This window comes from Heterodontus francisci, chromosome 7 (genome assembly GCF_036365525.1).
Source record: "Heterodontus francisci isolate sHetFra1 chromosome 7, sHetFra1.hap1, whole genome shotgun sequence".
Lineage (NCBI taxonomy): Eukaryota > Metazoa > Chordata > Chondrichthyes > Heterodontiformes > Heterodontidae > Heterodontus > Heterodontus francisci.
The window spans coordinates 9,305,733-9,327,912 of NC_090377.1; the positions used below are offsets into that span (position 1 = coordinate 9,305,733).

At 46.1% G+C, this 22,180-nt stretch overlaps 1 protein-coding gene across 1 annotated transcript in view; it reads left to right on the top strand.

Moving 5' to 3' along the window:
• Positions 1 to 22,180, top strand: part of plcd4a (phospholipase C, delta 4a) — a 98,620-nt gene that overhangs the window by 22,656 nt on the left and 53,784 nt on the right. Inside the window, exons 2-4 of the mRNA XM_068034772.1 lie at positions 18,348 to 19,017; positions 19,153 to 19,264; positions 20,968 to 21,026. Coding sequence (XP_067890873.1) covers positions 21,002 to 21,026 — 25 coding nt within the window. The 5' untranslated portion in view covers positions 18,348 to 19,017; positions 19,153 to 19,264; positions 20,968 to 21,001. The remainder of the gene's footprint in view (positions 1 to 18,347; positions 19,018 to 19,152; positions 19,265 to 20,967; positions 21,027 to 22,180) is intronic.

Genomic DNA, 22,180 nt, shown 5'->3' on the forward strand with positions numbered 1-22,180 from the left:
ATTTCTTCCTTGATAATAGACTCAAGCATCTTCCCCACTACAGAGGTTAAGCTAACCAGTCTATAATTCCCCATCTTCTGTCTACCTCCCTTTTTAAACAGTGGCGTCACATCTGCTGTTTTCCAATCAGCTGGGACTACCCCAGAGTCCAGCGAATTTTGAAAAATTACCGTCAGTGCACCTGCTATTTCTCCCGCCATCTCTTTTAGTACCCTGGGATGCATTCCATCAGGGCCAGGAGACTTATCAATCCTTAGCTCCATTAGCTTGCCCAACACTACCTCTTCCGTAATAATGATTGTTTCCAGGTCCTCACCTACGTTCGTCTCTTTGTCAATTACTGGCATGTTATTAATGTCCTCCACTGTGAAGACCGATACAAAATACCTGTTCAATGCCTCGGCCATTTCATCATATCCCATAACTAAATTCCCCTTCTCATCCTCTAAAGGACCAACGTTTACTTTAGCCACTCTTTTTCGTTTTATATATTTATAGAAACTTTTGCTATCTGTCTTTATATTCTGTGCTAGTTTTTTCTCATGTTCTATCTTACTTTTCTTTATAGCTCTTTTTGTAGCTTTCTGTTGACCTTTAAAGTTTTCCCAATCTTCTAGTTTCATGCTGCTTTTGGCCACTTTGTATGCCTTCTCTTTCAATTTGATAGCCTCCCTTATTTCCTTAGACACCCATGGCAGATTACCCCTTTTCTTCCAGTCCTTCCTTTTCACTGGAATATACTTTTGCTGAGCACTTTGAAAAATTGCTTTGAAAGTCCTCCACTGCTCGTCAACTGTCCCACCGTAAAATCTTTGTTTCCAGTCCACTTTAGCCAAGTCCTCCCTCATTCTATTGTAGTCCCCCTTGTTCAAGTGCAGGACCCTGGTATTGGATTTTATCTTCACACTCTCCACCTGTATTCTAAATTCAACCATACTGTGATCACTCCTTCCAAGAGGATCCCTAACTATGAGGTCATTAATTATTCCTGTCTCATTACACAGGACTAGATCTAGGATAGCTTGCTCCCTCGTCGGTTCCATTACATACTGTTCAAGAAAACTATCACGGATACACTCAACGAGCTCCTCCTCAAGGCTACCCTGACTGAGCTGGTTCGACCAATCTACATGTAGATTAAAATCCCCCATGATAATTGCCGTACCATTTTTACAGGCATTAGTTATTTCTTTGTTTATTACCTGCCCCAATGTGATGTTATTATTTGGTGGCCTATAGACTACGCCTATCAATGACTTTTTCTTCTTAGAGTTTCTAATTTCCACCCAAATGGATTCAACCTCATTCTCCATAGAACCTATATCATCTCTCAGCACCGCCCTGAGTCGTCCTTGAATATCAGAGCTACACCACCTCCCTTACCTTCCTGTCTGTCCTTCCGAATAGTCTGGTACCCCTGGATATTTAACTCCCAGTCGTGACCAACCTGTAACCATGTCTCCGTAATGGCTACCAAATCATATTTATTCGCGATTATTTGTGTCGTTAACTCATCAACCTTGTTACGAATGCTACGAGCATTCAGGTAAAGTGCCTTTATGCTAGCTTTCTTACCCTCATGATTCCCAACATCTCTAATAATAACTCCTGAGTTATCCTTCCTTTCTGCTTCTTTCATAGTCTGCCTTGAACTTAAACCCTCCTGCACACATGTTAGCCTGCTGCTTACCTTTTTATTTATCATCATACTCCCTGCCGTTTTCCCTTTCCCTTCCCCCCGAGTCACTAGTTTAAAGTCCTAGAGACCACCCTATTTATCCGTTTCGCTAGAACACTGGTTCCAGATCAGTTCAGGTGGAGACCGTCCCATCGGTACAGATCCCCCCGGTTCCAAAACTGATGCCAATGCCCCATGAAATGGAACCCCTCTTTCCCACACCACTCCCTTAGCCACGTGTTTACTTCCCTAATATTCTTATCCCTAAGCCAATTTGCACGTGGCTCGGGCAGTAATCCGGAGATTATGACCCTCGAGGACCTGTTCCTTAATTTCGCTCCTAGTGCTTTATAATCCCCAAACAGGTCCTCCATCCTAGCCTTGCCTATGTTGTTAGTCCCAACGTGGACCACAACAACTGGATCCTCCCCCTCCCGCTCCAATATCCTTTCAAGCCGGTCAGAGATGTCTTGCACCCTGGCACCGGGCAGGCAACACACCATGCGGGACTCCCGATCCGGCTTGCAAAGGATACTATCTATCCCCCTAATTATAGAATCTCCTACAACAACCACTTGTCTTTTTGCTCCCCCCTCTTGAATGGCCTTCTGCACCATGGTGCCATGGTCAGTTGGCTCATCCTCCCCGCAGCCCTTTTCCTCATCCACACAGGGAGCAAGTATCTCGTACCTGTTGGATAAGGTCAAAGGCTGAGGCTCCTCCACTCCTGAACTCAGGATCCCCCTACCTGCCTCACTTGCAATCACACCCTGTTGTCCCTGATCACTAACTGAATTTGAATTACTTAATCTACCAGGTGTGACTGCCTTCTGAAACAAAACTTGTTCAACTTCCATAATTTCCCTTCTCTATCTCCAGTTTCTTTTGGTGGCTTTAAAAATATTTCCCTTTCAAATTTCTCCCCTTGCAAAAAATGCTGCTTTGATGTCCCTGGACTTACATTCCCACGAGTGTGTCGCTAAAAGGGCTAGGAAAATCCTCAAACTTGCTTTTCCTGCTGTAGGGGAATCTACTCTAACTTCCTGGTCGCCTAGTCATTCCTCAAATCCCCGAGCTACAAGTCTGGTCTTCGCTTTATATGTACCATCGGGAAGTATTTTCTCTATACAGATCCACCTAGGGAAATTCCTGGTTATCCTCTGTCTGACACCTCCGTGTATACGCCAAACTCTCTCCAACTGTCAAGCTCAAGATGTTTTGCATCCTTTATCAATTTACCATCTAACTTGTTAAAAGCCGCTAGAGCTTCTCTATCGTAAGGACTCCTACTTCTTGTGGTGCCCCTCGTCTGCTCTCTGGTCCTCGCGCTAGTGAAACCACGTCCCCTATTAGATTTCCTATCCCTTTCTGGACCACTACTACTCGACCTGTCCCTCCAACAACCAGACCTCCTTGCACAAGTTTGTGACCTTTTCCTTGGACTATGATCATCTTCAGGCCCACTGTCTGAACTTATACGACGTTTTCTGGCCTTCCATATTTTCACTTCCTTCTGCCAATCTATAGGTCTGATATCCTGTCCCTTGTCTTGCACATTCAGCCAATGTTTGCAATTCCCTGTGCCTTTCCTATAATGGTGGCTTCCCTCCATTCACAAGTCCCTTCTGGCATATATGTCACTCTAGTCCCAATGTTTGGTAGTTGACCTTTGGGATAAATGGTTTTATCTGGATCTTAACTATCACTAGGTCCACTCTCAGTAGCCCATTATCTGCCACAATCTGTTGCTTGCAAAGGTCCAACATATGTGCAAGCGAAGTACATGATCTATCATCAGTCTCCATTATTTGTTCAGATTCTGTCAATGTGTAATCAGTGCCAATAAGCCGTGAGGAATGTACTCGAATGGTTTGGTTGCCATGTTGCAAAACCACCCTTTTGCCATCAATCAGTGCTTATAACTTTTCCTGGGCCTCTCCATTCTTTCTGCCCTTCTCTTTTGTAATACACCATATCCCTGGTATTAAAATTATTTTCTGATGGTCTGATCCGATACCTCAAAGCCCTCCTGATTTTTTTCGAAACCTCCGCCTTAATAAATGCTCTTCTCCCTGCAGGCATGGCATTCAAACGCTCCGCAAAAATTGAACTAATTGTAGTCCTCTCTAAAGCCGGGGATGATCCCACATTACTGAAGGTATTTTCGGATTCCTGCCATGAACTAATTGAGAGGGGCTATAGCCCCAAACCATTTGAAGCATGTTTTTCACATGTACTGCCCACACCAGAGCAGCAGTCAATTTACAATTTGGCTGGTCTGCTAAAATTTTTCAGAGCATTTCGTCAATCACACCATGATTTCTCTCACAAATCCCATTACTAAAAGGACTATCTGCTGCTGTGTGCATTGCTGCAATCTTCATATTTTCACACATACTCCTGAACTCATCATTGGCAAATTCTCCTCCACTGTCAGTTAGAAACCTAGCCAGTGCTCCTGTTCCTATCCACCTTTCCATTATCTTGTCCACTATTGCTTTTTTGTCTTTACTATAAATTACCGTCAACAGACTGAATCTAGTCGCCACGTCTATAAAGTGTAGAAGAAAAATGTATTTTTCTTTATCCCAGACCTCGAAGTCCATCACTACGGTTTCATTAAAGTCCCTTGCTAATGGTTGCGATGGCATCCTCCTCTATTTTTTTTTAGAGATATCACATTTTCCACTGATATCTTCGATAAGTTTAGTGTAGTCATCATCTATTACGCCTGCATCTTTTAACAGAATCTTCAACCTATGACAAGATTGATGTGCAAACTGTTGATGCAGTTTTGAAATAATTTGCCTTTTCTCCTTTAAATCCCTACCCCCAGATGCCATTAATAGTTCTTTAACATCCTGCTTAGAGATGCTAGGTCTCGCTAAAGGAATACAATAATGTCCTGACTGTGTCTACCGCAAAGCTACGGATTTCCCAAAGACAAATCGTCTTATCATGTTTAGTTTTAGTTTAGAGATACAGCACAGAAACAGGCCCTTCGGCCCACCGAGTCTGTGCCGAACATCAACCACCCATTTATACTAATCCGACACTAATTCCATATTCCTACCACATCCCCACCTGTCCCTATATTTTCCTACCACCTACCTATACTAGGGGCAATTTATAACAGACAATTTACCTACCAACCTGCAAGTCTTTTGGCTGTGGGAGGAAACCGGAGCACCCGGAGAAAACCCACGCAGACACAGGGAGAACTTGCAAACTCCACACAGGCAGTACCCGGAATTGAACCCGGGTCGCTGGAGCTGTGAGGCTGCGGTGCTAACCACTGTGCCACTGTGCCGCCCCATGTTTCATATCCAATTTCATCTGAGCCTTTTTCATATATGGTTTACTTAACAGCAAAGGTATGTCACTGGATACTACTACATCTGTACTAATAAAATGGTTTACCCCTGCTATTTTACACAGAATTACCACTCTTTTTAGTGATTTCTACACGTTGTCATCCCCAAACTGAAACAGGTAGAACTGTCATATTCTTTGGCCTTACTTCAGTCTTCCTTACTTAAAGAATCCATGCAACACCTTAACCAGTCCACTCCACATACTGTAGACGTACACCCACTGTGTAGTACAGCTCAATTGAACAAATCTGTGACTAGGACACTCATTACCGGACAGAAGCTTCTCATGACCAGTATAATTCCTTCTCATTGATTAGTAGCGTCATCCTCACCTTCCACATCATGTGTCATCTCAAAAACCCTGATATTCCTTTTTGGACAATGCAACATAGCGATACTTTGAGTCACATCAGAAACATCGTTGACCACCTCTTGGTTATTCCTGGGGTTCATCCTTCTGCCATAATTACCCAATTCTTGCCGTCTGTTATAGCTGCCAAAAGGATCTCTATCCTCATTCGTTTTGTGTGTGTTTCTCCTTTCGTACTGATGTCTGGGCCCCATACTTGAATGGCCTCGAAATGCTGCTAGCACCTTTGGTGTCACTGCTAAAGAGCCTATCTGCACCGGGAAAGCGGCCGGAAAGGAATGTTTTCCCCAAAATGTTTTCAGGGTGTCAGACATCTGATCAAACAGCGTATCTCTTTCATTGAATCTAACTCCGGTTAATACCAAGAGCCTATCCATGTTCGATATCCCAGCATAATCTAACAATTTGAAGGCAAGTACTGATCTAGGAATTTCCAAGCAGAATTACTGCAACCATGCATATAATCGGTTAAACTCCAGAATATATTCTTCTGTGGAAGAACCATCCATTTTTCTAAATTTATGAAAGTCCGACCATGTCTCATAGACACTCAATAAGTCATCCATCATATAAATTTTATCCATATAATTTAAGAGTTTGCCCAAACCTTCCTCATTGTCCAAATGATGAGCCTCTAAACTCCGAGAACACTTTGCCCCTGATCTTGCTTCTGGCGTGAAGTGAAAGTGCAAGGGCCATTCCTTGGTTCCTTTTAGGTATAGATGTAACCCGTGTTCATAAATCAACTTCATTCTTCCATTGATCGCAAGATCCGGCTTCACAAAACAGCGGTGGAAAATCATATTCCAACACCTTGCAGCTGGTTTCAGTCATCTTTCTTCAAAAAAAAAACTTCAATTACAGCCTTCTCAAAAAATAAACTCCAATTCTAATCTCCTGTCTGAAAACAAATCTTAGTCTCCAATCTTCACTTTCAGGCAACCATCCTCTGCCACTAATGTTAGAGAAATCTCCAAGCTTGTTTGTGAAGAAGACACTGAGACTAGGATGCTTTGGCGGAGACTGTTTATTGCTTGTCACAGAGCTTACTTCTCCACTCCTAACAACACGCAGCCAGTGCTGACTGGCTCTTTATATATACATTTGAGTACAATCCAATAATAAACAAATACTCACAAATACTCATAGAAGGTATAATAGGCCATTTAGCCCATCTAGCCCATGCTGGCCTTTATTCTCGACACCAGCAAATAGTCTCAATCACATTGACTTGCCCTCTTCTCATATTCTTATAACCTGGTTTTCCTTCATCCACCTCTGTGATCTAATCTTGAATATTGATGTAGTTTCTGCCTCAACCACGAACCCCTGGAAGTGAATCCCAGAGTCTCACCTGTGTGTGAAGAGGTTTCTCCTGTCCTCTGTTCTAAATCTCTTACATTTAATCTTCTATCTATGGGCCCTCGTTCTTGTCCCCCTCGGCTACTGTAAACAGTCTACCCTGTCCTTTTTATCATTTTAAACAGTTCTCTCATATCGCCTTAGAATCTGTGTTCTAATGAAAAAAGTCCCAATTTGTCAAATCTTTTATTGTATTTTTTTTCCTCTTAGCAGACATCATCCACTGACTTCGCATAGGTCAGTCTCTAAAGTAAGCGGTGGCGTAGTGGTAATATCACTGGACTAGTAACCCAGAGACCCAGGGTATTTCTCTGGGGACATGGGTCCGAATCCCACCACAGCAGACGGTGGAATTTGAATTTAATTAATAAATCTGGAATTAAAAGCTAGTCTAATGATGGCCATGAAACCATTGTCGATTGTTGTAAAAACCCATCTGGTTCACTAATGTCCTTCAGGGAAGGAAATCTGCTGTCCTTACCTGGTCTGGCCTACATGTGAGTCCAGACCAACAGCAATGTGGTTAACTCATACATGCCCTCTGAAATGGCCTAGCAAGCCACTCAGTTGTATCTAACCGCTACAAAGTCTATAAAAAGGAATGAAACCGGACGGACCACCCGGCATCGACCTAGGCACCGGAAATGACAACGGCAAACCCAGCCCCGTCGACCCTGCAAAGTCTTCCTTACTAACATCTGGGGGCTTGTGCCAAAGTTGGGAGAGCTGTCCCACAGACTAGTCAAGCAACAGCCTGACATAGTCATACTCACGGAATCATAACTTACAGACAATGTCCCAGACACTGCAATCACTATCCCCGGGTATGTCCTGTCCCACCGACAGGACAGACCCAGCAGAGGTGGCGAGACAGTGGTATACAGTAGGGAGGGAGTTGCCCTGGGAGTCCTCAACATCGACTCCGGACCCCATGAAGTCTCATGGCATCAGGTCAAACATGAGCAAGGTAACCTCCTACTGATTACCACCTACCGCCCTCCCTCAGCTGATGACTCAGTACTCCTCCATGTTGAGCACCACTTGGAGGAAGCACTGAGGGTGGCAAGGGCACAAAATGTACTCTGGGTGGGGGACTTCACTGTCCACCACCAAGAGTGGCTCGGTAGCACCACTACTGACTGAGCTGGGCGAGGCCTAAAGGACATAGCTGCTAGACTGGGTCTGCGACAGGTGGTGGGGGAACCAACACGAGGGAAAAACATACTTGACCTCGTCCTCACCAATCTGCCTGCCGCAGATGCTTCTGTCCATGACAGTATTGGTAGGAGTGACCACCGCACAGACCTTGTGGAGACGAAGTCCCGCCTTCACATTGAGGATACCGTCCATCGTGTTGTGTGGCACTATCACCGTGCTAAATGGGATAGATTTCGAACAGATCTAGCAATGCAAAACTAGGCATCCATGAGATGCTGTGGGCCATCAGCAGCAGCAGAATTGTACTCATCCACAATCTGTAACCTCATGGCCCGGCATATCCCCCACTCTACCATTACCATCAAGCCAGGAGACCAACCCTGGTTCAATGAAGAGTGCAGGAGGGCATGCCAGGAGCAGCACCAGGCGTACTTCAAAATGAGGTGTCAATCTGGTGAAGCTACAACACAGGACTATCTGCATGCCAAACTGCATAAGCAGCATGCGATAGACAGAGCTAAGCGATCCCATAACCAACGGATCAGATCTAAGCTGTGCAGTCCTGCCACATCCAGCCGTGAATGGTGGTGGGCAATTAAACGACTAACTGGAGGAGGTGACTCCACAAATATCCCCATCCTCAATGATGGGGGAGCCCAGCACATCAGTGCGAAAGATAAGGCTGAAGCATTTGCAACAATCTTCAGCCAGAAGTGCCGAGTTGATGATCCATCTCGGCCTCCTCCTGAAGTCCCCAGCATCACAGATGCCAGACTTCAGCCAATTCGATTCACTCCGCGTGATATCAAGAAACGACTGAAGGCACTGGATACTGCAAAAGCCCTGACAATATTCCGGTAATAGTACTGAAGACCTGTGCTCCAGAACTTGCCGCGCCCCTAGCCAAGCTATTCCAGTACAGCTACAACACTGGCATCTACCCTGCAATGTGGAAAATTGCCCAGGTATGTCCTGTACACAAAAAGCAGGACAAGTCCAACCCGGCCAATTACCGCCCCATCAGCCTACTCTCAATCATCAGTAAAGTGATGAAAGGTGTCATCAACAGTGCTATCAAGCGGCACTTGCTCAGCAATAACCTGCTCAGTGACACTCAGTTTGGGTTCCGCCAGGGCCACTCAGCTCCTGACCTCATTACAGCCTTGGTTCAAACATGGACAAAAGAGCTGAACTCCAGAGGTGAGGTGAGAGTGACTGCCCTTGACATCAAGGCAGCATTTGACCGAGTATGGCATCAAGGAGCCCTTGCAAAACTGAGGTCAATGGGAATCAGGGGGAAAACCCTCCGCTGTCTGGAGTCATACCTAGCGCAAAGGAAGATGGTTGTGGTTGTTGGAGGTCAATCATCTGAGCTCCAGGACATCACTGCAGGAGTTCCTCAGGGTAGTGTCCTCGGGCCAACCATCTTCAGCTGCTTCATCAATAACCTTCCTTCAATCATAAGGTCAGAAGTGGGGATCTTCGCGGATGATTGCACAATGTTCAGCACCATTCGTGACTCTTCAGATACTGAAGCAGTCCGTGTAGAAATGCAGCAAGACCTGGACAATATCCAGGCTTGGGCTGATAAGTGGCAAGTAACATTCGCGCCACACAAATGCCAGGCAATGACCATCCCCAACAAGAGAGAATCTAACCATCACCCCTTGACATTCAGCGGCATTACCATCGCTGAATCCCCCACTATCAGCATCCTAGGGGCTACCATTGACCAGAAACTGAACTGGAGTAGCCATATAAATACCATGGCTACAAGAGCAGGTCAGAGGCTCGGAATCCTGAGGTGAGTAACTCACCTCCTGACTCCCCAAAACCTGTCCACCATCTACAAGGCACAAGTCAGGAGTGTGATGGAATACTCTCCACTTGCCTGGATGGGTGCAGCTCCAACACCATCCAGGACAAAGCAGCCTGCTTGATTGGCACCCCATCTACAAACATTCACTCCCTCCACCACCGGTGCACAGTGGCAGCAGTGTGTACCATCTACAAGATGCACTGCAGAAATGCATCAAGTCTCCTTAGACAGCATCTTCCAAACCCGTGACCTCTACCAACTAAAAGGACAAGGGCAGCAAATACATGGGAACACCACCACCTGCAAGTTCCCCTCCAAGTCACACACGATCCTGACTTGGAACTATATCGCCGTTCCTTCACTGTCCCTGGGTCAAAATCCTGGAAATTCCTTCCTAACAGCACTGTGGGTGTACCTACCCCACATGGACTGCAGCGGTTCAAGAAGGCAGCTCACCACCATCTTCTCAAGGGCAATTAAGGATGGGCAATAAATGCTGGCACAGCCAGTGACGCCCACATCCCATGAATGAATAATTTAAAAAAATAAAGCCTCTGTAAAGTTCCTATAGTGTGGAGCTCAGTACTGTACACAGTGAAGTCTTGAGGGTTGAGGCGCGTAGAAGCTACATTTATGTTCAGTGGTGCCTTGGGTTATGTAGAAAACACTCAGCCAGGGTTCCTCCCCGGGCTGCTATACAGCAGGTTCTCTTGAAAGATGCTGTGTGCATGTGTGTCTATGGATGTTGAGCCAGGGCAGAATCCAACTCGGTTGTGATGCCCACTATGGCCAAATAGTCATCCAATGCTCACTGCCTGGAATCACACCTAATGAATGGCCACTTGGAGAGGTACTAGAGGGCAGCAATAGAACTGTACGCCACCAGAGGGAAAGATATATATTAGATTGTTCATGCTCCCCTCGTCCCCTCCATCTCCCTCCCCTCTGCTCCCCACCCCTCCATTCCCCTCCTGTCAAATTACCTCCCCTCCCCTCTATTCCATTCCTCTCCCCTTCACTCGCCTCCATTTCTCTGCCCTCCCCTCAGTCTCCTTCATTCCCCTCCCTTCCACTATCCACCCCTTTATCCCCTTCCCCTCTGCTCCCCTACCCTCCATTGCCCTCCCCTCCACTCCCCTCCCCTTCCCTTCTTTTCATTCCCCTTCCCTCCCTTCCCCTGGAAGATCAGCCATAATCTCATTGAATGGAGGTGGAACATGCTTGACGAACTAAATTGCCTCCCCGCATTCCTGTGTTCCCTCCCCTCCCCCCTTCCCTTCTCCGCATTGCGAATATTGCTCTACTCATTGCTGCTGCTGGAGTCCAGCCAGTAAAACTCTTAACTCTAATAAGCAGGCTGGAATATTACCAAATTAAGTTGGTATTTTATGTCACTCAGCACTTCTATCATTCAGGCTCTCTGACAAATGAGTAAGTAAGCTGGAGTCTCACTGACTCACGCAGAGAACCTCTCCACACAGCTCACTCTGTTAATCTGTTTCTCTGTTTATTGGTGTTTTCCTCTCACCCTTAATCTCTCCATCTGTTTCTATCTGTCCATATTTTGTTTCTTTCTATGTCACTATCTCTCAGTGTGACTATCTATCTCTATGGAGGGGTGGGGAGCAGAGGGGAGGGAGATGGAGGGGAGTAGGGGAGCATGAACAATCTAATATATATCTTTCCCTCTGGTGATGTACAGTTCCATTGCTGCCCTCTAGTACCTCTCCAAGTGGTCATTCTCTCTCTCTGACTCTTTCTGTCCATCTCTATATCTATTTCTGCCCCTCTCTCTCTGTCTTTCTCTTTTTCTGTCTGTCTGTTCTATTGCCCTCTTTTATTCTCTCATGTCTTTGCAACTCTCTTTTTCCTCTCCAGTTCTCTCTCCTGTTCATAGAATGATACAGCATAGAAGGTGGCCATTCGGCCCATCGTGTATGTGCTGGTCTTTGGTAGAGCCATCCAATTAATCTCACTCCCCGTACGCTTTTCCCAGAGCCCTGCAAAGTTTTCTTTTTCAAGTATTTATCCAATTCCCTTTTGAAAGTTACTATTGAATCTGCTTCCACCGCCCTTTCAGGCAGCGCATTCCAGATCACAACAACTCACTGCATGAAAAGATGTTTTCTCGTGTCCTCGCTGGTTCTCTTGCCAATCACCTATTCTTTATTCTGTTTGTCCCTCCTAGTTTTCTATGCATCTTGTCTCTCCTATTAACTGCTGCGTCCTAGTGCCCCTCCCCCTGGCAGCTGCACTGATACAGAAACCACTGAACACAAACTGTATCCTTAATCTAGACTCGTGCATCAGGGTACCACATCCTCGTCGTACCTGACAGCAGACATAGAGTCAGAATTATGGAAAGTGTAAGAGAGAGGCAAGTTATAGAGCGAGAGGAGACAAGAATGGGAGAAAATGGTTACCAAGAGAGAAGGAGGAAACAGAAGTTGCAGAGATAGAAAGAGATAGAAAAAGAGGAGACAGGAAGGGAAAAAGAGGTTACCGAGACAGAGGAGGCAAAGAAGGAGAGGCAAGTTTTAGAAAGAGGAGAAAAGGCAGAGAGACAGGGAGATGTTACAGAAATAGAAAGAGAACAGGGATACAGAGAAGGAGTAGAAAGAGAAACTGAGAGGAGATAGAGCAAAAGTGGTTATACTCAGGCAGAGAGAGGGAAGGATATAGAGAGGGGGAGGAGAGGAAAGAAGGAGAGGAGAGGATAGAGAGGGAGAGGAGAGAGACAGAGGGAGATATAGAGAGGGAGGGGAGATACAGAGAGGGAGAAAGAGTGGGAGATATATATAGAGAGAGGGGGAAATATAGAGAGGGAAAGAAAGCATAAGAGATGGAGAGAGAAAGGGAAAGAAAGAAAAGGAAAGGGCGAGAGAGGAGGACAGAGGGAAAGAAAGAAAAGAGGAGAAACAGGGAGGGTGAGAGAGGGGGAGACAGAAGGAGAGAGATGGAGTAAGAGGAAAGAGCGAGAGAGAGAGAGCGAGAGGAGAGAGGGAGAGAAAAAAAAGATTTGAACAAACAGACCAGAGTCGAGCAAGACAGATAATTTCAAAAACTAACCAAATTAAATCATTACTGCATTTCCTGCTCTAAGACTTTTAGCTTTTAAAAGGAAATGTATAAATATTTGAAAAAGAAAACAGCTAAAAGTTTGTGGAAAAGGGATTAAGTGGAGAGCTGGTTCAGAGAACAGGCAGACACACAAATAGCCTCCTTCTGTACTGTAAAATTCCCTTATTCCATTAACCATCAGTGATTGACCTATCACTGCCCTCTGAAGTGGCCCAGTTGTATGTGAACCATCTACAAGATGCATTGCAGCAATGCACCAAGGCTCCTTAGACAGCACCTTCCAAACTCGTGACCTCTACCAACTAGAAGGACAAGGGCAGCAAATGCATGGGAACACCACCACCTGCAAGTTCCCGTCCAAGTCACACACCATCCTGACTTGGAACTATATCGCCGTTCCTTCACTGTCGCTGGGTCAAAATCCTGGAACTCCCTTCCTAACAGCACTGTGGTTGTACCTAACCTACATGGACAACGGCGGTTCAAGAAGGCAGCTCACCACCACCTTCTCAAGGGCAATTAGGGATGGGCAAAAAATGCTGGCCTGGCCAGTGACGCCCACATCCCATGAATGAAAAATAAAATTTTAAATTGTGGACGTTTCCACATTTACTGCCTATCTCTAGTTTCCCTCAAAACCCTCTCAGAGATTGTTGTTACAAAACTAGTGAAGGGAGCTTTAGTTATTAAATTCGATTACAGAAATTTAGTCATCAAAAAGCAAGACTCCGCAAACACTGGAAATCTAAAATAAAGATAGAAAATTCTGGAAATGCCGAGAACCCACTCCAAGAGGTTAGGGTTATTGTTTCATGTTGTTATCTCAGAACTCACTGTGCTGGGATTGGAACCCAGGTTATGAGTTAGGAGTTGCCAACCCTCCAGGATTCTTCTTCAGTCTCCAGAAATTGAAGATTAATCTCCAGACCACTGCTGTGGGCAAAATATTAAACAATTGGCTGGGAAGGTGGGGATGGTGGGTAGGGTTATGCAGATTGACATGTCGGGCGACCAATGGTGGGAGTACATGGGCAGGGCAATTGGAGGCAGGAGGTCATGTGACAAAACCCCCAGGAATATTTCCGCCAGAGTTGGCAACCCTTTATGAGCCCACCACCATAACCACTGCCCTACCACATCCTCTTCCAACAACACCTGGCGGGCCTTTCCTTCAATCTTCATGCCTTCCTGACCCCATCACCATGGTTACTGTCAGTGGGTCAAACCTCTTGCGGAAGCAACCAATTTGGCTGAGCAGCACAGAGGAAAATAGGAACACAGGCACAGGAGGAGGCCATTCAGCCCCTCGAGCCTTTCCTCCATTCAGTGAGATCATGGCTGATCTGTGACCTAACCCAATCAACCTGCCTGGGCTCCATATCAACTTATATCCTCACCGAGCAAAAATCTATCAATCTCAGATTTAAAATTATGAATTGAGCTAGCGTCCACTGCTCTTTGTAGGAGACCGTTCCACAGCAGGCTCCAGAGGGGAGGGTCCCTCTTTCATGGACACTCTGTGGCCCACGGAAGTGCCGTCCAATGGCCATGGTGTCACTGGTACTCCATGACCACACACACACACATCCCCACAATCATCAGGGCCTGTCTGTCAGGCCCTGGCTTCCCCCAACCCCTACCTGAACTCTCTTCGAGGGCGCCCGGCCATTTAGGCATCTTCACACTGCAGCTGCAGCCTCCGCAATGGCCACTGCTAGCTTAATTGGCTGCCACTAGCAAAATGCAGCCCCGGGTGCCGCCGTTCACCAAAGTGTGGTCGCCTCTCACATTCAGTCCCAGTGGCGGGATTTCTGCCATCTCAAGAAAATTCCGGCCACTATTTCAGTGAGCAAGTGGTCTATCTATGGAACAGGAAGAAGGTGGGGGCAGATAGTATCGAACCATTGAGATGCAGATTAGGTAGATTTCTTTCAGCAAATAACATTTTGGGATTCCAGTGTAGGAGGAATTTGAGACTTGATGTGTATTAAATATAACAGGCTCAGGAGGAACAGGTGACTTTGGCCTTTGTTCCCAGAGCTCTCCAGCACTGCGGAGAGCCTTTGTCTCAAACAGTCTATTTCACCTTATTAGGTGCTCAGTGAATCCTTAGAAAAAGATATTATGGTTTAGTTTTATAAGTTTTCTTCTTATTTTGTTCAAAGATAGGATCAAAGAAAACCCTAAGGCTTTCTATAGGTATATCAGGAATAAACGAATGATAAGAGTTAGAACAGGGCCAATCAAGGATAGTAGTGGGAAGTTGTGTGCGGAATCAGAGGAGATAGGGGAAGCGTTAAATGAATATTTTTCGTCAGTATTTACAGTAGAGAAAGAAAATGTTGCCGAGGAGATTACTGAGATACAGCCTACTAGGCTAGATGGGATTGAGATTCACAAGGAGGAGGTGTTAGCAATTTTGGAAAGAGTGAAAATAGATAAGTCCCCTGGGCCAGATGGGATTTATCCTAGGATTCTCTGGGAAGCCAGGGAGGAGATTGCAGAGCCGTTGTTGTTGATCTTTAAGTCGTCATTGTCGACAGGAGTAGTGCCGGAGGACTGGAGGATAGCAAATGTTGTCCCCTTGTTCAAGAAGGGGAGTAGAGACAGCCCTGGTAATTATAGACCTGTGAGCCTTACTTCGGTTGTGGGTAAAATGTTGGAAAAGGTTATAAGAGACAGGATTTATAATCATCTTGAAAAGAATAAGTTCATTTGCGATAGTCAGCACGGTTTTGTGAAAGGTAGGTCGTGCCTCACAAACCTTATTGAGTTTTTCGAGAAGGTGACCAAACAGGTGGATGAGGGTAAAGCCGTGGATGTGGTGTATATGGATTTCAGTAAGGCGTTTGATAAGGTTCCCCACGGTAGGCTATTGCAGAAAATACGGAAGTATGGGGTTGAAGGTGATTTAGAGCTTTGGATCAGAAATTGGCTAGCTGAAAGAAGACAGAGGGTGGTGGTTGATGGCAAATGTTCATCCTGGAGTTTAGTTACTAGTGGTGTACCGCAAGGTTCTGTTTTGGGGCCACTGCTGTTTGTCATTTTTATAAACGACCTGGATGAGGGTGTAGAAGGGTGGGTTAGTAAATTTGCGGATGACACGAAGGTCGGTGGAGTTGTGGATAGTGTCGAAGGGTGTTGTAGGGTACAGAGGGACATAGATAGGCTGCAGAGCTGGGCTGAGAGATGGCAAATGGAGTTTAATGCGGAGAAGTGTGAGGTGATTCACTTTGGAAGGAGTAACAGCAATGCAGAGTACTGGGCTAATGGGAAGATTCTTGGTAGTGTAGATGAGCAGAGAGATCTTGGTATCCAGGTACATAAATCCCTGAAAGTTGCTACCCAGGTTAATAGGGCTGTTAAGAAGGCATATGGTGTGTTAGCCTTTATTAGTAGGGGGATCGAGTTTCAGAGCCACGGGGTCATGATGCAGCTGTACAAAACTCTGGTGAGGCCGCACCTGGAGTATTGCGTGCAGTTCTGGTCACCGCATTATAGGAAGGATGTCGAAGCTTTGGAAAGGGTGCAGAGGAGATTTACTAGGATGTTGCCTGGTATGGAAGGAAGGTCTTACGAGGAAAGGCTGAGGGACTTGGGGTTGTTTTCGTTAGAGAGAAGGAGGAGGAGAGGTGACTTAATAGAGACATACAAGATAATCAGAGGGTTAGATAGGGTGGATAGTGAGAGTCTTTTTCCTCGGATGAGGATGGCAAACACGAGGGGACATAGCTTTAAGTTGAGGGGTGATAGATATAGGACAGATGTCAGAGGTAGTTTCTTTACGCAGAGAGTAGTAGGGGCGTGGAACGCCCTGCCTGCAACAGTAGTAGACTCGCCAACTTTAAGGGCATTTAAGTGGTCATTGGATAGACATATGGATGTAAATGGAATAGTGTAGGTCAGATGATCGGCGCAACATCGAGGGCCGAAGGGCCTGTACTGCGCTGTAATATTCTAATTCTAATTCTAATTCTAATTTTATTAATTCCCCCCCTTGTTCCCATTAACAAATGATGCAAGGACTAGGAGACGCAGATTGAAGGTTTTAGGCACAAGTTGCAGGAGGAATGTGAGGAAACACTTTTTTACGCAGCGGGTGGTAATGATGTTGAACTCACTGCCCACAAGGGTGGTGGAAGCGGAGACAATCAATGACTTCAAGAGAAAGTTGGCCACCTGAGAGAAATAGACTTGCAGGGCTTTGGGGATTGAGCCGCAGAGTGGGACAGACTAGATAGCTCCGTGGAGAGCTGGCACGGACTCGATAGGTCGAGTGGCCGCCTTCTGTGGAGTAAATGACTCTATGACTTCAAAAATGGGAAGTGGGGGTGCATTTCAAATGGGTCTTCAGTTGCTGAAATAAAAACAGAAAGTGCTGGAAACACTCAGCAGGTCAGGCAGCACCTCTGGAGAGATAAACAAAGTTACTGTTTCAGCTCGATGACTTGTCATCAGAAACTGGAAGACGTTAGAGATTTAACGTTTTTAAGCAAGTACAGAGCCAGGGATAGAACAAAAGGGAAGGCCTGTGTTGGGGTGGAGGGCAAGAGAGATTAACTGACCAATGGGATGATTGTGCAAGGCAAAAGAATGGGACAAGTGAGGATGACACAGTGCATCCTTGTGGGTCATTAGGAAAAGGCACGCTTTTGAGGCTTTAGAAACCTGTTTCCTTTTCCAACAACGCATCCATGATAGACGTGGGAATTGGGTAGAAGGGGGTTCGCTTTGGTTGCCTGGCCACTCTTCCATGCGTCTGTCTGCAGCCCGATGTCCGCTGGTACATTTGAGGCTTTCCACTAGCCTTGGTCTATTTTACTACCTTAATGGGGCTATATAAATGCAAATTGTAGGCACTGTAACCAGTGATTCCTCTTGGGAAGGGAGATGCATGTGTGCCTGTGTGGAGATCTGGTGAGGACAGGATTGGGCTCGGTTGTGATGCTTCATGCAGTCAAATAGCCTAACTGTTGAGGCTCATGCATGAACCATGGCTACTTGGCTGAGGTACAAAGGGGCTGCTGGCATCTTCGGGACTGGACCCACAAAACAGACAGGAGTTGAGGAAAGTAACAAAGGGAGAGAGAGGGAGGGAGAGATTGGAGAAGCTGCAATTGTTTTCCTTAAAGCAGAGAGGGGTAAGGAGGAAATTTATAGAGGTGCCACAAATCATGAGGTTTTGATAGAGTAAGTAAGGAGAAATAGTGGCAGGAGGGTTGGTAACTAGAGGACACAGATTTAAGATAATTGCTCAAAATCTAGAGCAAGAGATGAGAATTTTTTTACACAGCGAGTTGTTGTGATCTGGAACGCGCTGCCTGAAAGGGCGGTGAAAGCAGATTCAGTAGTAACTTTCAAAAGGGAATTGGATAAATACTTGAAAAGAAGGAATTTGCAGGGCTATGGGAAAAGAGCAGGTGAGAGGCAGCTGTGTGTAACATCTACAAGATGCACTGCAGCAATGCCAAGGCTCCTTCTAAACTCACTACCTCTTCCACCTAGAAGGACAAGGGCAGCAGATGCATGGGAACATCACCAGCTGCAAGTTCTCCTCCAAGCCACACACACCATCCTGACTTGGAACTATATCGTCGTTCATTCATTGTTACTGGATCAAAATCCTGCAACTCCTTCCCTAACAGCACTGTGGGTGTACCCGCACCGGATGGACTACAGCAGTTCAAGAAGGCAGCTCACTACCACCTTATAAAAGGCCAATTAGGGATGGGTAACAAATGCTGGCCTAGCCAGCGACGTCCACATACCAAGAACGGATAAAAAACATTGGATAGCTCTTTCAAAGAGCCAGCGCAGGCATGATGGCCTGAATGGCCTCCTTCTGTGCTGTATCATTCTATGATTCTGTGAAAGAGACACACAAAGCGTACTCTGGCATGTGAGTAGAATATACCTTATTAAAAATGCAGGAGGCCACACTTGTTCCTGTTAATATACTCAGACCACAGCTAAGAGGTATTGCTGTCATCCTAGCTTTAAGGCTGTGGCCTGGATTCCCGGCAGCTCTTTGACAGGAGCTGATCAATTTTCTCCAGCTAATTCAGCAACTCAACCCTGGAGTCAATAGGATGCGGGACAGACGCACACAGTGTTTCTCAGTCTCCTGAAGGATATCTGCCTCCTCATCACTCTCAATGGAGTACATTCTCCTCTGGTGAGTCCTGTCTTATATTCAATGTCCTTCTTGTATTATTTACCACGGCCTGTTTTGTGTGCATTCATGTGTGTGCAGAGCCTGTGCCCTTGCTACTAAATGTAGGTCGTTCCTTGTGTGAATTTTTAACTCCAGGTTGTGCCACTTTGTAACGAGGCTGTGATATGCAGTCGTGCAGTGTACAATACCATGAACATTATAAACTGTGTCCAGGAGACTTCGACAGGACCAGATAAAGAATCATAAAGTGAGTTAATTGAGTGGATCAGGCACAGTTTGTGCATATTGTACAGGTATAATAGCAAGGGAATTTGGGAGGTTTGTTAGTGGAGAATGATCATTACTTAGTATATCACAGCTGAGAACAATACCAAGAGTCAGCTGGCACCCTCCCCAACGCCACTAGATAAATGAGTACCATAGATGGTAGATGCCCCCTGACTGGTGCTTTAAGAGTTAATCAGCATGAGGCTTCCCATCCCCACCCACCATTGCCTAGATGCCCCCTGCCCAGTCCAGGATAGCGAGTCACTGATACAGACAGGATTACGGGAAAAGTGAAACTGCTCACTCACACACATCAGCTGCTAAAGCTTGAAATTGTGCCAAGCATTGTTGACCATTGACTTCCAATCATATCCAGTATTCCCATTCCGTCATCTTGAAATCCCATTCCATCATCCAGTATTTCCATACTATAATCCAGACTCCTGAGTCCACCAATCAGAACTCCTACTCCATTGGCCAGAATTCCCACACTGCTGCACAGAATTCCCATGCTACCATTCAATTTTCCTACACCAACATCTACAATTGCACTTCACCAACCAGAATTCCCACTCCGCCGTGCAAAATATCCATCCAGTATTCCCACATTATCCAGAATTCCCACGCCGCCATCCCCGCTCCAACATCCAGCCTTTCCTGCTCTGTTCTCCATGGCTCTGTGAGTTGCACTTTTGCCTTTTGAGTCAGTAGATCATTGGTTCGAGTCCCACTCCGGAGATTCAAGAACATAATCTATGTTGAAGCTCCCTGTGCAGCACTGAGGGTGTGCAGCACTGTCAGAGGTGCTGAGCTCTTAGATGAGGCACCATCTTCCCTGTCAGGTGGAGACAAATGATCCCATGATGCTATTTTGAAGAAAAGCAGGGGAGTTCACCCCAGTGTCCTGGGCTAATATTCATCCCTCAACCAACATCATTAAAAACAGATGATCTGGTCATTTATCACATTGCTGTTTGGGGGAGCTTGCTGAGTGCAAATTGGCTGCTGTGTTTCCTACATTACAACAGTGACTACACTGAAAAAGTGTTTCATTGGTGGTAAAGCACTTTGGGATGTTCTGAGGTCCTGAAAGTTGCTATAGAAATGCAAGTTATGAGAGGGTGCTAAGGAAAGTTACTAAAATGGTGCCATGGTTGTGGGACTTCAGTTATGTGGAGAGACTGGAGTGGCTGTGATTGTTCTTCTTGGAACAGAGAAGGTTAAGGGGAGATTTAATAGAGGTGTTCAAAATCATGAAGGGTTTTGACAGAGTAAATAAGGAGAAACTGTTTCCAGTGACAGGAGGGTCAGTAACCGGAGGACACAGATTTAAGATAATTGGTAAAAGAACCAGTGGGGAAATGAGGAGAATTTTTCGTTTACACAGTGAGTTGTGATGATCTAGAATACACTGCCTGAAAGGGCGGTGGAAGCAGATTCAATAGTAACTTTCAAAAGGGAATTGGATAAATACTTGAAAAGGAAAAATTTGCAGAGCTCTGGGGAAAGGGCAGGGTTGGGGGGAGTGGGACTAATTGGATAGCTCTTTCACAGAATCAGCACAGACATGATGGGCTGAATGGCCTCGTCCTGTGCTGTAAGGTTCTATGATTAAAGGCAATTTGTTGTTCTTGTTAATTTAGGGACGTGTGCAATCTTTACCGATGCTGTTTATTTTTCCAGATCGTGGAGTGTCTGGCAGTTTGGACTGGTGCCAATGGCCTCTGCCAGGCCCAACGTGCGTAAGTACTCATTCTATCAGCGGAGACCCTGGCAGTGGGTGGGGGGGGGGGGGGCGGGGGTCAGGGAGGGGACGCAGGGATTGCTAGACTCACAGGACAGCGAAGCAGAGATTCACTGGGAGCGCAGAGACAACAGTGCAGTGACCTCCCTCCCGCCAACTCGACCTTCCTCACTTAGAGGAGAGCATAACGTTTTTTTTATTCGTTCATGGGATGTGGGCGTCGCTGGCTAGGACACTATTTATTGTCCACCCTTAATTGCCCTTGAGAAGGTGGTGGTGAGCTGCCTTCTTGAACTGCTGCAGTCCTCGGGCTGTCAGGAAGGGAGTTCCAGGATTTTAACCCAGCGACAGTGAAGGAACGGTGATATAGTTCCAAGTCAGGATGGTGTGTGACTGGGAGGGGAACTTGCAGGTGGTGGTGTTCCCATGCATCTGCTGCTCTTGTCCTTTTAGATGGTGGAGGTCGCGAGTTTAGAAGGTGCTGTCTAAAGAGCCTTGGTGCGTTGCTGCAGTGCATCTTGTAGATGGTACACACTGCTGCCACTGTGCGTCGGTGGTGGAGGGAGTGAAGGTTGAGGGTGGTGAATGGGATGCCAATTAAGTGGGCTGCTTTGTCCTGGATGGTGTCGAGCTTCTTGAGTGTTGTTGGAGCTGCACCAATTCAGGCAAGTGGAGAGTATTCCATCACACTCCTGACTTGTGCCTTGTAGATGGTGGACAGGCTTTGGGGAGTCAGGAGCTGAGTTACTCGCCTCAGGATTACTAGCCTCTGACCTGCTCTTGTAGCCACGGTATTTATATGGCTACTCCAGTTCAGTTTCTGGTCAATGGTAGCCCCTAGGATGTTGATAGTGGGGGATTCAGCGATCATAATACCATTGAATGTCAAGGGGAGATGGTTAGATTCTCTCTTGTTGGAGATGCTCATTGCCTGGCACTTGTGTGGCACAAATGTTACTTGCCGCTTATCAGCTCAAGCCTGGATATTGTCCAGGTCTTGCTGCATTTCTGCACGGACTGCTTCAGTATCTGAGGAGTTGCGAACGGTGATGAACATTGTGCAATCATCAGCGAACATCCCCACTTCAGACCTAATGATTGAAGGAAGGTCATTGATGAAGCAGCTGAAGATGGTTGGGCCTACGACATTAC